This window comes from Choloepus didactylus, chromosome 21 (genome assembly GCF_015220235.1).
Source record: "Choloepus didactylus isolate mChoDid1 chromosome 21, mChoDid1.pri, whole genome shotgun sequence".
Taxonomy (NCBI): Eukaryota; Metazoa; Chordata; class Mammalia; order Pilosa; family Megalonychidae; genus Choloepus; species Choloepus didactylus.
In genome coordinates this window covers 51704362-51717855 of record NC_051327.1, presented here as the reverse complement: position 1 = coordinate 51717855, position 13494 = coordinate 51704362, and the positions used below count along the sequence as shown (strand labels likewise).

Below are 13494 nucleotides of genomic sequence, written 5' to 3'. Positions count from 1 at the left end.
ATAAATTTCAAAGTAAAAATATAGATACTTACAGATACACACAGACACATAAACATATGCAATTATTTCCTAATACTTTCAAATGCAAATTTGGTTTCCTACTTCAAGCAACTTTATTTTTATAGTTTTTCCTAGAGTAACTTCTTTTGATATCTTTTAATATAGTCTTTATATGGTGGTCATATCTGTGGCCTGTTTTATTTCTATAAAATATTCAAACCATAAGCATAATCATTTATCATAGTTTAGTTCATAATGCATACACCCACAATATGCAGAAACCATAAAATGTCCTTCAAATTTTAGACCTTACAATTAGAATTTATGGGTACTATTTTGCCCAAATTTGCAACTCACAATCACCCTTATCCAAACTGCACAGACATGGCATATCCTACTGTTCTAATATATAATATATACATAGGATATAATATATATAATGTCCTAATCCTGATATATGTATTGCTAGTATTTACAGCTCACATTTCACATTTACATCCCGCTCCATGTGAGTAGATCTTTACCTAGTAACTCTTCTGGATATCTTTGTTCAGGGAAGGATTAAATATCCTTTAGCCTCCCTTAATACATAGTTTTCTAGCCACTGTAAATGTCAAAATATTCAATTTTGGTAAAAATAGTGTTCACTGTTGACTTTGAAGGATTTTAATCAGAGATTATATTCCCTAATTATTTGGTACAGATTAACATGCAACATTTCATTACAAAATTTAGGAGGTCCCAATTGCCTATTGCCTGTCCATATGATATACTATGAAAGGACTTAGGTTAGTGCATCTATTCCTAGTCAGGCTGGAAAAGTTCAAAATATTTAGGAAAGTTAGAAAAAAAAAATGCCACTTTCTGAAGCTACCATTCTTCATCTGTTGATTTTAATTAAATAATTGCTGATCATTAAGTAAGGAGAAACTGAAGTCAGAATTTGCTAAAGTGTTAATGATGAAACTGTCTCTTTGGGTCTTATTATAAAACTCTTCATTGCAAACAGAATTTCCTACCATTATTGCTATTAAGTGGATCTACTTGCTAATCAGTTCCCAGGGGCCTTATTAAAATGATTGGTTTCTGAGCTTTTTCTTAGGGACATATTAACTGAAACCAATCACAACAAACTCAAACTTTCAAATTTTCATCAAGATTAATGAATATGCAGTTTAGTTTTAAGTGCAGTGAGGAAATTATCTGATTCCTTAGGGATAATGATTTCCTTTACTAGAAGCACCTTCCTTTTGGAGACAAGATATTGTAGTGAGAAGAGAAGGGGATTTATGCCAGGCTAAGTTTATACCAGGCTTTTCTTCTCTCTAGCCATGTACTCTTGGGAAGGTTATAAATTCTGAGCCTCATTTAAGAAATGGGACTACTACTTACAACACAGGACTCTCTTGTGGAGTAAACTGAGAAGGGATACTAAATTACTTTCTAAACTGAAAATTAATGATACTATGATTTGTGGATAGAATGATAGTGCTGACCACAAAAATAAAAGTGTCTAACATAATATGGATGATTATTATGTCCTGGACAAGGTGCTTAAAAAGACTATGTACTTTACAGCATCAATCCTCGTAAGTACACTATGATACAGGTTAAAAGGTCCCATATTTCATATGACAAACAGAAGCTCTGAGAATTCCAATAATTTTCCTCAAATCACAGCTGACTAATGTTTTAGAATCCAGTTTCAAAGTATAACGTAAATTGGGTACTCATACGTGATTTCTATATATATATTTTCCAAAATTAATTCTAATATTCTCCATAATATTCTATGATAGTGTCTCTTGTAGTAATTGTAAAAACAAACAAACAATAAAAACAAAAAACAAAACAACAACAACAAAAACACCTGGGCTGCTCATGTTATTTGTAGGAATAGTGCAGATATTACATTAGATAGACAGATGGATACATGAAAGGCAGAGAAAGAGATAAATAGGTACATACATATTTATATATATACCTACATATATATGCATATATAGATGCTAAAATGCATAAATACATATATAGATGCAGATATATACATATGTCACAAAATTGTTTTTCACATCTCAGCTGCAGCAACTTTTATTCTCCCCCAAACAAGAATACCACCCCTCTTACTCTGAATTCCACAGCACACCAACAACATGAGCCAGGGCATAGTAAGCTATAAACTCTAAATTCTCTCATTTCTTTATGTGCATTCACAGGCTCTTGTGTGTATTTTTGTCTGTCTGTCTGTCTGTCTGTGTTTACATTTTAATTTCCACTTTTTAGTTGATTTTTCCAATCTCAGTCTCTTTCCATTCGATGCATGATACTTGTGACAGTTTGTATATATATTGTGTCTCTCAGAAAAAGCCATATTCTTTGATGCAATCTTGTGGGGGCAGACTCATTAGTGTTGATTAGTTTGGAACCTATTACTTCAGTGTTTCCATGAGATGTGATGCAATCAACTGTGGACAAGACTTTTCATTGGATTATTTCTATGGAGGTGTTGCCCCACCCATTCAGGGTGGGTCTTTATTTGGTCACTTTAGTACTTTTAAAGAGCCACAAAGGCCCAGATGCAGAGCAGCTGTGTGTGATATTTTGGAGAGCAACTGAGAGAGTTCCAGAGAAGCTAAAAGAGGACACACACCCCAAGAGCAACACTTTGAAGAAACCACATGAACTGAGAGAGGAGCTAGAACACAACTCAGGATCAGCAGATGCCAGTCACATGCCTTCCCAGCTGAGAGAGGTTTTCATTGAAGCCATTGGCCTTCCTTCAATGAAGGTACATGATTGTTGATGCCTTATCTTAGACATTTTTTGGCCTTAAGAGTGTAACTGTGAAAGTAAATAAACTCCCTTTATAAAAGCCAATCAATTTCTGGTGTTTTGCTTAATGGCAGTATTAGCAAACTGGAACAGATTTTGGTACCAGCAGTGGGGCAGGGTGCTGCTGAGTTTGCAAATACCAAACATGTTGGAATGGCTTTTTACATGGATAAGGGGAAGATTCTGGAAGAATTGTGATGTGGAACTTAATGGAAAAGGACTATATTGCTTTGAAGAGACTGTTGTTAGAAATTTGGACTCTAAATATACTTCTGACAAGGCCTTGAACACAAATGTTGAATGTGTCATTGAAAACTGGAAGGAAGGCGATCTTTGTTTTGAAGTGGCAGAGATTTTGGCAAAATTGTGTTCTGGTGGTTGGATGGAAGGCAGAATTTGAAAATGATGAGCTGCGATACTTAACTGAAGAGATTTTGACACTAAATATCAAACTTGTGGCCTGACTTCTCCTTGTAGCTTATAGTAAAATGTGAGTGGTGAGAGATAAACTTAGAACTGAACACTTGGGTTCAAAGAAACCAGAAACTGACAGTTTGGAAAATTCTGGGCTTTTAAAAAGCGAGAACACAGAAGCTACAGCCCTGCATGAGGAGTTAACCAAATATGGAACCTGACTGCCATTTCAGTACAAGCCAGGATTAGAGATGGAGTTATCCAGAAAGGATTTGTGGAAGGTCCTACTGTCTGACAGTTTTGACCCCTGTAAACTGCATGCCAAGCCCACAGAAATTTTGTGAAATTTGTATAAACAGACCCATTGCTCATCTGGACTGGAGGAGATGGTAAAAAAAAAACAAATTGAAGAAAAAATTTCTTCAAAGACCGAACCATGGATATTGAGGCCTGGAGTCAAGAGTTCTTGGGCAGGGAGAGTGGAGCAGCCCACGCACATGGAAAGCGCAAGCTTGCCCTGGAGGCAGACTGTGGGCCTTTCACCTCAATGCTCAGGAAGAGTGCTGCCACCCCTAGGCCCCAGAGAGGGTGGAGCACATTCCCCAGGGATTGGGGAGAGCCTGGAAACCACCCCACTGTTCAGAGAGGGGAGAGTCTTTGCCCTGGAATGGCAGAGTCTGGGTGGTGCCCCGATGTTTGAGGAGGGTGGGGCCGAGAAGAAGTTGGTCTCCCCAATGTGTGGATATGTTGGAGCACTCACCCAAGTACTTGGAGAGAAAAGGGCTGCTGCATAGGCTCTTGGAAAGGGCTGGACTCCTGCTAACTCAAGTTCCAAGGATAAAATGCCATTCTCTAAATGACTCTCAGACTTTGAAATCTAATGGAATTTGCCCTGTGGGTTTTAGGCACTGTTTTTGTCCCATAAACCCTGTTTTCCTTACTTTTTTTCCTTATGCAACAGGAATGTTTAACCTATGGATGTCTTCCCATTGTATATTGGGAGCAGATAACTTGTTCTATGTTTCAGAGGTCCTATTTTGATAGGAACTTGTACTTAACTATTGTTACCAAAAGGATTTATCTTTGTGATATTGTGATGGAATGAATGTACTTTGTATTTGGAAAGAATATGTTTTCCTGGGGTCCAAGGGAGTGGAATGTTCTGGTTTATATATACATTGTGTCCCCCAGAAAAAGCCATACTCCTTGATCCAATCTTTTGGGGGCAGACTCATTGGCATTTACTAGGTTGGAACCTATTGGTTCAGTGTTTCCATGAGATGTGACTCAATTAACTGTGGGCAAGGCCTTTTCATTGGATTATTTCTATGGAGATATTCTCCACTCATTCATTGTTGATCTTTATTGGATCACTCGAGTACTTTAAAAGGAGCCACACAGACCACACGCTGAGAAGCTGTGACTGACATTTTGGAGAGCAACTGCGAGAGACATTTTGAAGATGGCTGTTGAAAGCAGACTTTTGCTCTGGAGAAGCTCAGAAAGGACAAACACCCCAAGAGCAACATTTTGAAGAACCCACAGGAACTGAGAGAGGAGCTAGAACACAATCCAGGATCAGCAGAAGACAGCTTAGAAAGGTTTCCTGGACACCATTGGCCTTCCTTCAATGAAGGTATATGATTGTTGATGTGTTACCTTGGACACTTTATGGCCTTAAGACTGTAACTGTGTAACCAAGTAAACCCCTTTTATAAAAGCCAATCCATTTCTGTTGTTTTGCATAATGGCAGCATTAGCAAACCAGAACAGGATGCTGCCATGTTAACTTATTGTGTAATTAGCTTAGCTAGTCCTTAATGGTAGTCATTTGTGTTGTTTCCAAACTTGCATTGTATCACAGTCTTGACAGTCCCAAACACTTGCAACTGGTCTCCCTGTCAGGACTCTTGCCACCCTCCAATGCCTATACCATTCATTCCAAATTATCTTGTTGAAGGGACCTTTTGAAAATGTTATTCTGTTTCCTTCTACTATAGGTTTTATTCAAAACTCATATAGGGCTATTTATGAACTGGGCCCTTCTCTGTCTTTAAACTTGTTCTGCTATTTCTCTCCCTGTCTCCAACAAAACTACTCCACCTTCTTTTAATGTGGCCACACTTCTCATCTCTACATGTGCTTTGCCACCGAAATAGTCTCTGCAGCCTTTCCTCCTTGCACAAGGTCTCATTCTCATCTTTCAAGTACAAGTTCAAAAGTAAACTTCTTGGGTTTCCCAAAATTCAGTCAATCTTTTCCTTACCTGATCCCTCACCTCCTAAAAATGTTAATCAATCTTTTCTCAGTGTAGTCTTTGTGCCTTCCTTGTATCACTTTTATATTTTTTATGCTACATTATACTTCTCTCCATTTCTGTCTCTCTCTCATGAGGGAGGGAATCTGATAGAATTATCCTTTTATCTTTAGGGCCTTTCAAATAGTGGCAGCTGAATTACTATTATTATTATTATTATAAATAAAGAGCACTCTAAATGAATTAAGCTATCTAAAAGAAAGATAAGAAAGTAGTAGAATATTACCACTTTCATCTTTCATTGAATTTCTTAACCAAAATTTTGCATTTCTTTAGTGACTTTTTCTCATTTGGATTTTTTATATGTATGGCTTAGTTCAATATACAAATATGTAACAGATCACACACTATTGTAAATAGATTTTATTTACCTATTGCATTTTAAAATTTTTTCTCTAGCATATAGGCTGATTTATTTCTGGTGAATTTTTGGTAAATCTGACTCATTGATTACCTTGGATTTTGTTGATATACCTTCACCTTATTTGTGAAATATGTTTATATTTCTTCATCTTAAAAAAAATGCCTATCTTTTCTTTTTGAAGCTTTGTCAGCATTTCTGACAATACTTTTAACAGAGAAGCACTGACACGTCATATCCATTATAATTTTTTTAACATTTTTAATTTTTGCTTAGTAAAGTAATTCCTTTGTGGTAAACATTTTGTAAACTATTTATTATGGAAATTTTCAAACAAATACAAAATTAGAGGGGCCAATATAGTAATACCACCCCCCCATAACAACTTCCCATCACAAATAGGTCCCAGTTCAGGGTTGGCAAGGTTTATAGCACAATATGTGTAACCATAGATAAGTAAGAGCTTAAGAATATTATTCTTATTGGGACCGTGATGCAATTTCATTCACCTATAGCCAGAAGCTGAGAGAAATTGTTTGAATTTGAGGAGCCATAGTTTTCTTCTCTGTTAAGAATGACCAAGATGATCTAAAAATCCAGATGGAGCTGATGCAAATAGTTAACCATAAGACTGTGAGAAATTGAAAGCAAGGACCAAAACACAATTCTTTCTCACATCTAATAGCAGGTTGTGTTTGTGCTACACTGAAATCACATTGTACAGTAAGGTCTCATTGAATGACCCAAGTTTATTTAAGAAACATTGACTGATTATTATTTTTTTAATGATAGCACCTCTGCTGGGAGTTAGGGACACAGTGGTGAGTAGAAGTGACATGCTCTCTGCCCTCAAGGTCACACAATGGTCACACAAAAAAGCATACAATCATAAAGTTGATAATTCCTTCTAAGTAGAGGTACATGGTGCTGAGACAATATAGAGAGGAATCCAACACAGTTCAGGTTTCAGCACAAGCTTCCCATGGAAAATGACTTAATTTGAATTTTGAAGTAAGGATTGGTAACAGAGGTGGGAAACAATATTCCAAGTCAGATGGCAGGGGGACACTTGGAACATCAGCTGAAGTGAATGAACTTTGTGTGGCTAGAACATAAGGGAGTTGAAGGGAGAGTAAAGCATTTCTGGTGCAGAAGGCCTGGGTCAGATCACTATGACCTTGCAGACTTTTGTAGGGAATTTGACTTTATTTTAGGAATGTTAAGAAGTTAGTGGAACTTTTTGAAACAGTGGGGACATTCAATAGGGTTTGTATTTTGAGAAGTTCATTAGAGACCAATTAGAATGCTATTTCAACAGTCTTAAATAAGAAATTATGTTATGTGCAGTCAGAGAGGGTCAGTGGAGATAGAAAGGAAAGCATGGATAAGGGCAATATGTGGGAGGCAAAATAGATATAAAATTTGGGACGTAAGAGAGACAAAGGGGTCAAGGATGACTACTAGTATTTTATATGCAAAGTAGGCTGGATAGTTGTGCAGTTTGCCAAGACAGGCACACAGAACAAAGAATACATTTGGGGACAGGATATTGAGAATTTAGTCTTGGGCACTATATTAGTTAGGGTTCTCCTGGGAAACAGAATCAATGAGAGATGTCTCTGATTATCAAATTGTAAAAGTGACTCATGCAACTGCAGGCACGCATGAGTCCAAATTCTGCAGAGCCGTCAACAAGCTGTCAATTCCAAGGAAGACGTCCGACGAACTCCTCAGGAAACGAACTGGCAACTTTGACAAACTCCTCAGGAAACAAACCGACAACTTTGACGAACTCCTCAGGAAACGAACTGGCAACTTCGACGAGCTCCCCAGGAAAAGCTTCACTGAGCAGCTGAAGAAGAAGTGAAGGTTTCTCTAACCGTCCGGCTTATAAGCCTCCAACTGATCACCCGGACCAAATCCAGCCAATTGCATTCTCTCACTGTGGAAGCACGCTCCTTGATGAGTCATCAGTCAGCTGCAGTCAATTGACCGATGATCCAACAAACCAGCCCGTTGATTTATTAACCAGCCTCAAATATCCTCACAGCGATCGTCAGGCCAGTGCCCGCTTGACCAGACGGCTGGGCCACCTAGCCAAGTTGACACATGAACCCAACCATCACAGGCACGTAGAACTAGGGGTGCCTTTGAGACATCCAAGTTGAACTCAGTACTGAGTATCTGAATATAGGTTTCTATAACTGAGAAGTGATGTCTAAGATGGAGAAATGAATTTGAGACTTGTAGATTATTGAAGTTGTTGGTCATTTAGAAAAGGTCTCAAAGGGAATGAGGATCTTGAACTAAGAGCTGAAAAGAGGAGGCTGAAACAGTAATAGCAAAGTTGGAAAAAAATAAAGGAAACGTGGTGTTACAAAAGACAAGGAAAGAGACAATGTACTGTGTTTTGAAATTCTAGAGGAAATCTGACTTTTTGTCTATTGTATTTGTCAATAGTATGATAAATATTTTAGAATGGGCTTCCTTCAGTGGTGGGGGGAAAGCTGGATTGGAAAGGGGGAAAGATTATGCAAAATTGGGAACAGTTCTATAAAAGTTTTGGCTAATGCTTGAGTTGTGTTTCTCACAGATTTGCATATTTATAAATATACATACACACATTTCCTAATATGAGAAGAAACTGAATTTCACCATCAACAATAAAACATTTCCCTTTTTCAATTTTGATTTAGGAAAATAAACATGAAATGGGCAAAGAGTTTTTTTTTTGGTTTTGTCCTATTTTCAAGGAATTTGGATTTTTCAAAGAATTTACTTTCTAGAGAGGAAAATGAACACAAACAGTAGTTATAATATGGGAAGTATATATTTGTATTTTACAAATATTTTCCCAATATTTTGCAGAATTGGGAGTTAGCCAATAGTAAAGTTTAAAAGCTAGAGAATAAATTATTTTCTTAGAAGAGGACATTTCATGGCATTCAGCAGAGTATTAGGGAATATTCAGTCATCAGAAATGAATTATATTGTTTTGAGACATTCAGACTTAAGAGATCGCATTATAAGTTGAACGGTCACCAAGGCCTTGATAATATCTTGTGCAATCATTTTCAGTATTTTTCAGTAAAATGGGAATTAGAAATTACAAATTTGACTTTTTTCGCCATTGTCTACTTACCTATTTCTTTTTCTTTTTTATGAGAGAAGTTGTGGATTTACAGAACAATCATGCATAAAATGCAGAATACCCATATACCACCCTATTATTAACAACTTGCATTGGTGTACATTTGTTAGAATTGATAATAACACATTTTTATAATTGTATTATTAACTGTAGTCTATGGTTTATCTTAGGGTACATTGTTGTGTAGTACATTTCCTGGCTTTTTTTAAAATGGTTTATTCTGCTATCATGTATACAATCTAACATTTCTCCTTTTTAGACACATTCAGATATATACATTTCAGTGCTGTTAATTACATTCATAATATTGTGCTCCGAAATCTACTCTGAAATTAATATTCTCCAATATTCTATAGGAATATCAAGTAAAGAAATAAAAGTATTATTCATTTCTTTATTAAAAAATATACAGAAAAGTGGAGAGAAACAGTTTAATTAGAAAAAGATAATAGATCCCATAGCAAAGATGGTATGGACAGTGAGCATCTATGGAAACCAGATTTAGACCTTGGAAAGAGTTATAAGTAGACATAAAAACAGATGAATTCTGAAGATCATGGGGAGGTCATCTTCTATTAAGGTGACATGATGATTGCCAGAAAAAATTGAACAAATTGTCCAGATTCACCAAGTGAGGTTAAAATTGTGATAGAAGCAGTTCTGTTTCTCATGTAGGCTATTTGAGTATCTTGGTTTTATTTATGGTTCTGGTACAGTCTTATATTTTTAAACAAATTTTTTTGGAGCACTCACTATTGGCCAGTAAACTCAGAGTTTACTGACTTCTTTATGTGCATTAACTCACTTAATAACCACAAAAATATTTTAAAGGAGGTGCCATTATTATTTATATTTTACAAATGACAACAGTGAGGTTTAAAAAAATATGAACCTTGCCCAAGTTATAATAAGTTACTCAGGCTGTAAATGCTGGTCTTATGCTTTTTCAAAGCTTCAGCTCTTAATCAAAATGAATGAAGTTATAAGGTCTTTTTATGTTGTTCTCAGTAGTATAGATTACCTCTGCCTTCATGGAAATTTCTGTTCAGTATATTTGAAGTATGGTTTATTTAGGAATACAAATAATTATTATTTTTAATCCCCAATATAATTTATCCAGTTTATCTTACTTGGAGAGAAACATGGAAGAAATAATTGCAGCTTTTGGATATCTCCAGAGTTTCAAATTTATGCCCAAGGTACCTAGGAACCAATAAATCACCCAAACAAATTCAGAATTAGCTCAATTGAGCCACAGTCATAGCTAAGCAGGTGAGTAAGATGGAGTCTGCATATAAAGCTGATCTCCCCATTACCAACCTCTCTCCTTGGTGAGCTATGGTATTAAATGGAAGCATATTGCCTTCAGAGATAATACCTCTAGCATCCTAACTGCATTTCTGGCTCTGTGCTTTAATAGGAAGATGTCTATTTACACCTAAAATACTATTTATCAACCCCCAGCTTTCTCTCTTTCATTTCTACCTCTCTCTCTCTCCATCCAGCTCTCTCTCTCTCTCTCACTCTCTCTTTCTCTCTCTCTCACAGACACACACACAAACACACACTCAAAAACACACCCAAAATCCTTAAAGACTCCATGTTGAATTAAACAGATAACCTCCTAGCCTTACCCTCTTTTCTGCAGTAGTACCCAGAAAAGAGAGCTAACATTACATGACTCATGGAAGGGACATTTGGAGACAGATGATGTTTCATATCTGAAACTATCCTATCACCTTAGACTCTACATCTAAGTGCTGGTAACAGTGTGCTAAAAGCATTATTAACACAACTATGGAGACAGTGCAGGAACCTCTGGTGACCTATCTTTGGTAAATGATAAAGTCATAATGGAAAAATAGAGAATTCTCTGTCACCACTGCAACAGTCTACACACACACACACAAATGGCAAACTTGTCAGTGTGATGACACTGAAGATGCTTCATTTTCCTTTATGTAATCAACGTTAGCATTACTTCTATAAAATAATAGTACTATATTTTGAAAAATTAAGATTAACTTTTAAATAAAATAATGTGCAGGATCTTTGAACCAAGACTGAGCCAATGTGGACTGAATCCTATCCTACAGCTTTTAACTCTGTCTAAAGAATAATTTGGGGGAGTGGGAGACAGAAATATACCTTTTCCACAAGTATCTCTTCTGCTCTCCTTCCCATCCACAGCACCCCGTATAATGATATTAGTCTTCCATGTTAACAATAAACACTCTTCTCACTGTATTAGGTTATTAAAAGACTACTTATGCAAATGGTAAGGTGGATTTAATACTCCTTTCATCTTCCTCATTCAGCAGCTGAAAGACACACATGGCTCCATTTAATTGCACCCTGGTGACAGAGTTTATTCTTGTGGGCCTCACAGATCGTCAGGAGCTAAAGATGCCTTTCTTTGCAATTTTCTTGTCCATCTATCTATTCACAGTAGTGGGCAACTTGGGTTTGATCCTGGTCATTAGAACAGATGCAAGACTCAACACACCAATGTACTTCTTCCTTAGCCACCTGGCTTTTGTCGATTTCTGCTACTCTTCTGTCATTACACCCAAAATGCTTGGGAATTTCCTGTACAAACAAAATCTTATCTCCTTTAATGCATGTGCTGCTCAATTAGGCTGCTTTCTGGCATTCATGACAGCTGAGAGCTTGCTACTGGCTTCTATGGCCTATGATCAGTATGTGGCTATTTGTAACCCCCTCCTCTCTATGGTCGTGATGTCTCCAGGAATCTGCATTCAGCTTGTAGTGTCATCCTATAGCTATAGCATCCTGGTTGCACTGTTTCATACCATCCTCACCTTCCGCCTCTCTTATTGCCACTCCAATATCATCAATCATTTCTACTGTGATGACATGCCTCTCCTCAGGCTAACTTGCTCAGACACTCACTCCAAACAGCTGTGGATCTTTGCTTGTGCTGGCATCGTGTTCATTTCCTCCCTTCTGACTGTCTGTGTCTCCTATGTGTACATTATATCTGCCATCCTGAAGATGCACTCAGCTGAGGGCAGGCGCAAAGCCTTCTCCACATGCGGTTCTCACATGGTGGCAGTCACCATTTTCTACGGGACTCTGCTGTTTATGTATTTACAACCAAGCTCAAACCATTCCCTTGACTCAGACAATATGGCTTCCGTCTTCTGTACAGTGATCATCCCCATGTTGAACCCCTTGATCTACAGCCTCTGGAACAAGGAGGTAAAAGATGCCCTGAAGAAAGTCATCATCAACAGAAATCAGGATTCTGAGTTCATGAAATTCAGAAAATGACTTAATAAAAATGGACTTTTCTAAATAGTCTGATTTTTTTTCCCATTTAAAAACTAGTGGAATGCCTATTTTCATCAGTCAGTAAGGAATGCCTATCTGATCACTAGATAATGAAAGTTTTTTCTAGAGACTTTCATTTCAGACTTACATGTAATCATAAAACTTTACATCCAGTTTCTCATTTCCTATAGGACAAAGGTATTAAAATTAGCTAATTCTCTGATTCAAAATAAATTATACCAACCTTCTCATTCACCAAATGAATAATGTATAAACAATCATTCATTATGTGAATAGACAATTAGGAACAGGCAGAGCATGAACAAAAGTCTAGGCTTCTCCCACATAAGACTCAAAGGCAGCACAGACAGTACATTCCATGTGTAAAGCAAAAATGGATAGTCTAAAGAGTTTTCCTGATTTGTAAATTTCTTGAAAAATATTATGGCAGTATAAAACTATTTCATATAAATACATGCAACAAATTTCCTTCATTAATGAGAATAGTACATTTTAATCTGATTTCTGTCACTGAGTTAACAAGACCTACTATTGACATGAAAGTCTGGTTTGGCTTCTGAAGACTAACTGTTTAAGTGAACAGTTTTTCTTTTGCCTATGAGGCCTCATTATATTTTGTTTTCAAAGGATATTTTTTGAGAAAAGAAATTCAGGGAAAGAATCCCAGGGAAATAATGAATTCCAAACAAATATACTCACAATAATTGAAACGTCATAGGTCACTTGCCTGTAGAAAGAATAGTATGCAGTTATGCTGGCAAAGTTTGGGTAAGTTCTCATTACTTACTAAGGTATAGCTTATAATACACTGAACCCAGGAGGCAATGTAGCCTAATGGCAAAAGCATATCTTTTACTAACACAAATATGGTTAGAACCTGAATGATTCTGTTTACTATGTGTGTGCTCTCAGTGAATACCAGAGTATTCATCAATTAAATTATTATGACAGCATTAGATTTAGAGTCTTTCTGGGGATTAAACAGCATTAGAAAATATAATGGCCCATGCTAGGGGCCTTTCTACTATGAGCACAAAGACTTGAGTTCTTGTTCCAATTCTACTAATTATTAGTCATATGAAAGTGAGGTAATGATTTATAAAT

The 13494-nt window shown here is 36.7% G+C and overlaps 1 protein-coding gene across 1 annotated transcript; it reads left to right on the top strand.

The window, feature by feature from the left end:
- Nucleotides 1–11409: 11409 nt before the first annotated feature.
- Nucleotides 11410–12369, top strand: LOC119518156 (olfactory receptor 8U9-like). Its single transcript, XM_037815209.1, has one exon. It carries the CDS (start codon nucleotides 11410–11412, stop codon nucleotides 12367–12369), a length of 960 nt encoding a protein of 319 aa, XP_037671137.1.
- Nucleotides 12370–13494: the final 1125 nt, after the last annotated feature.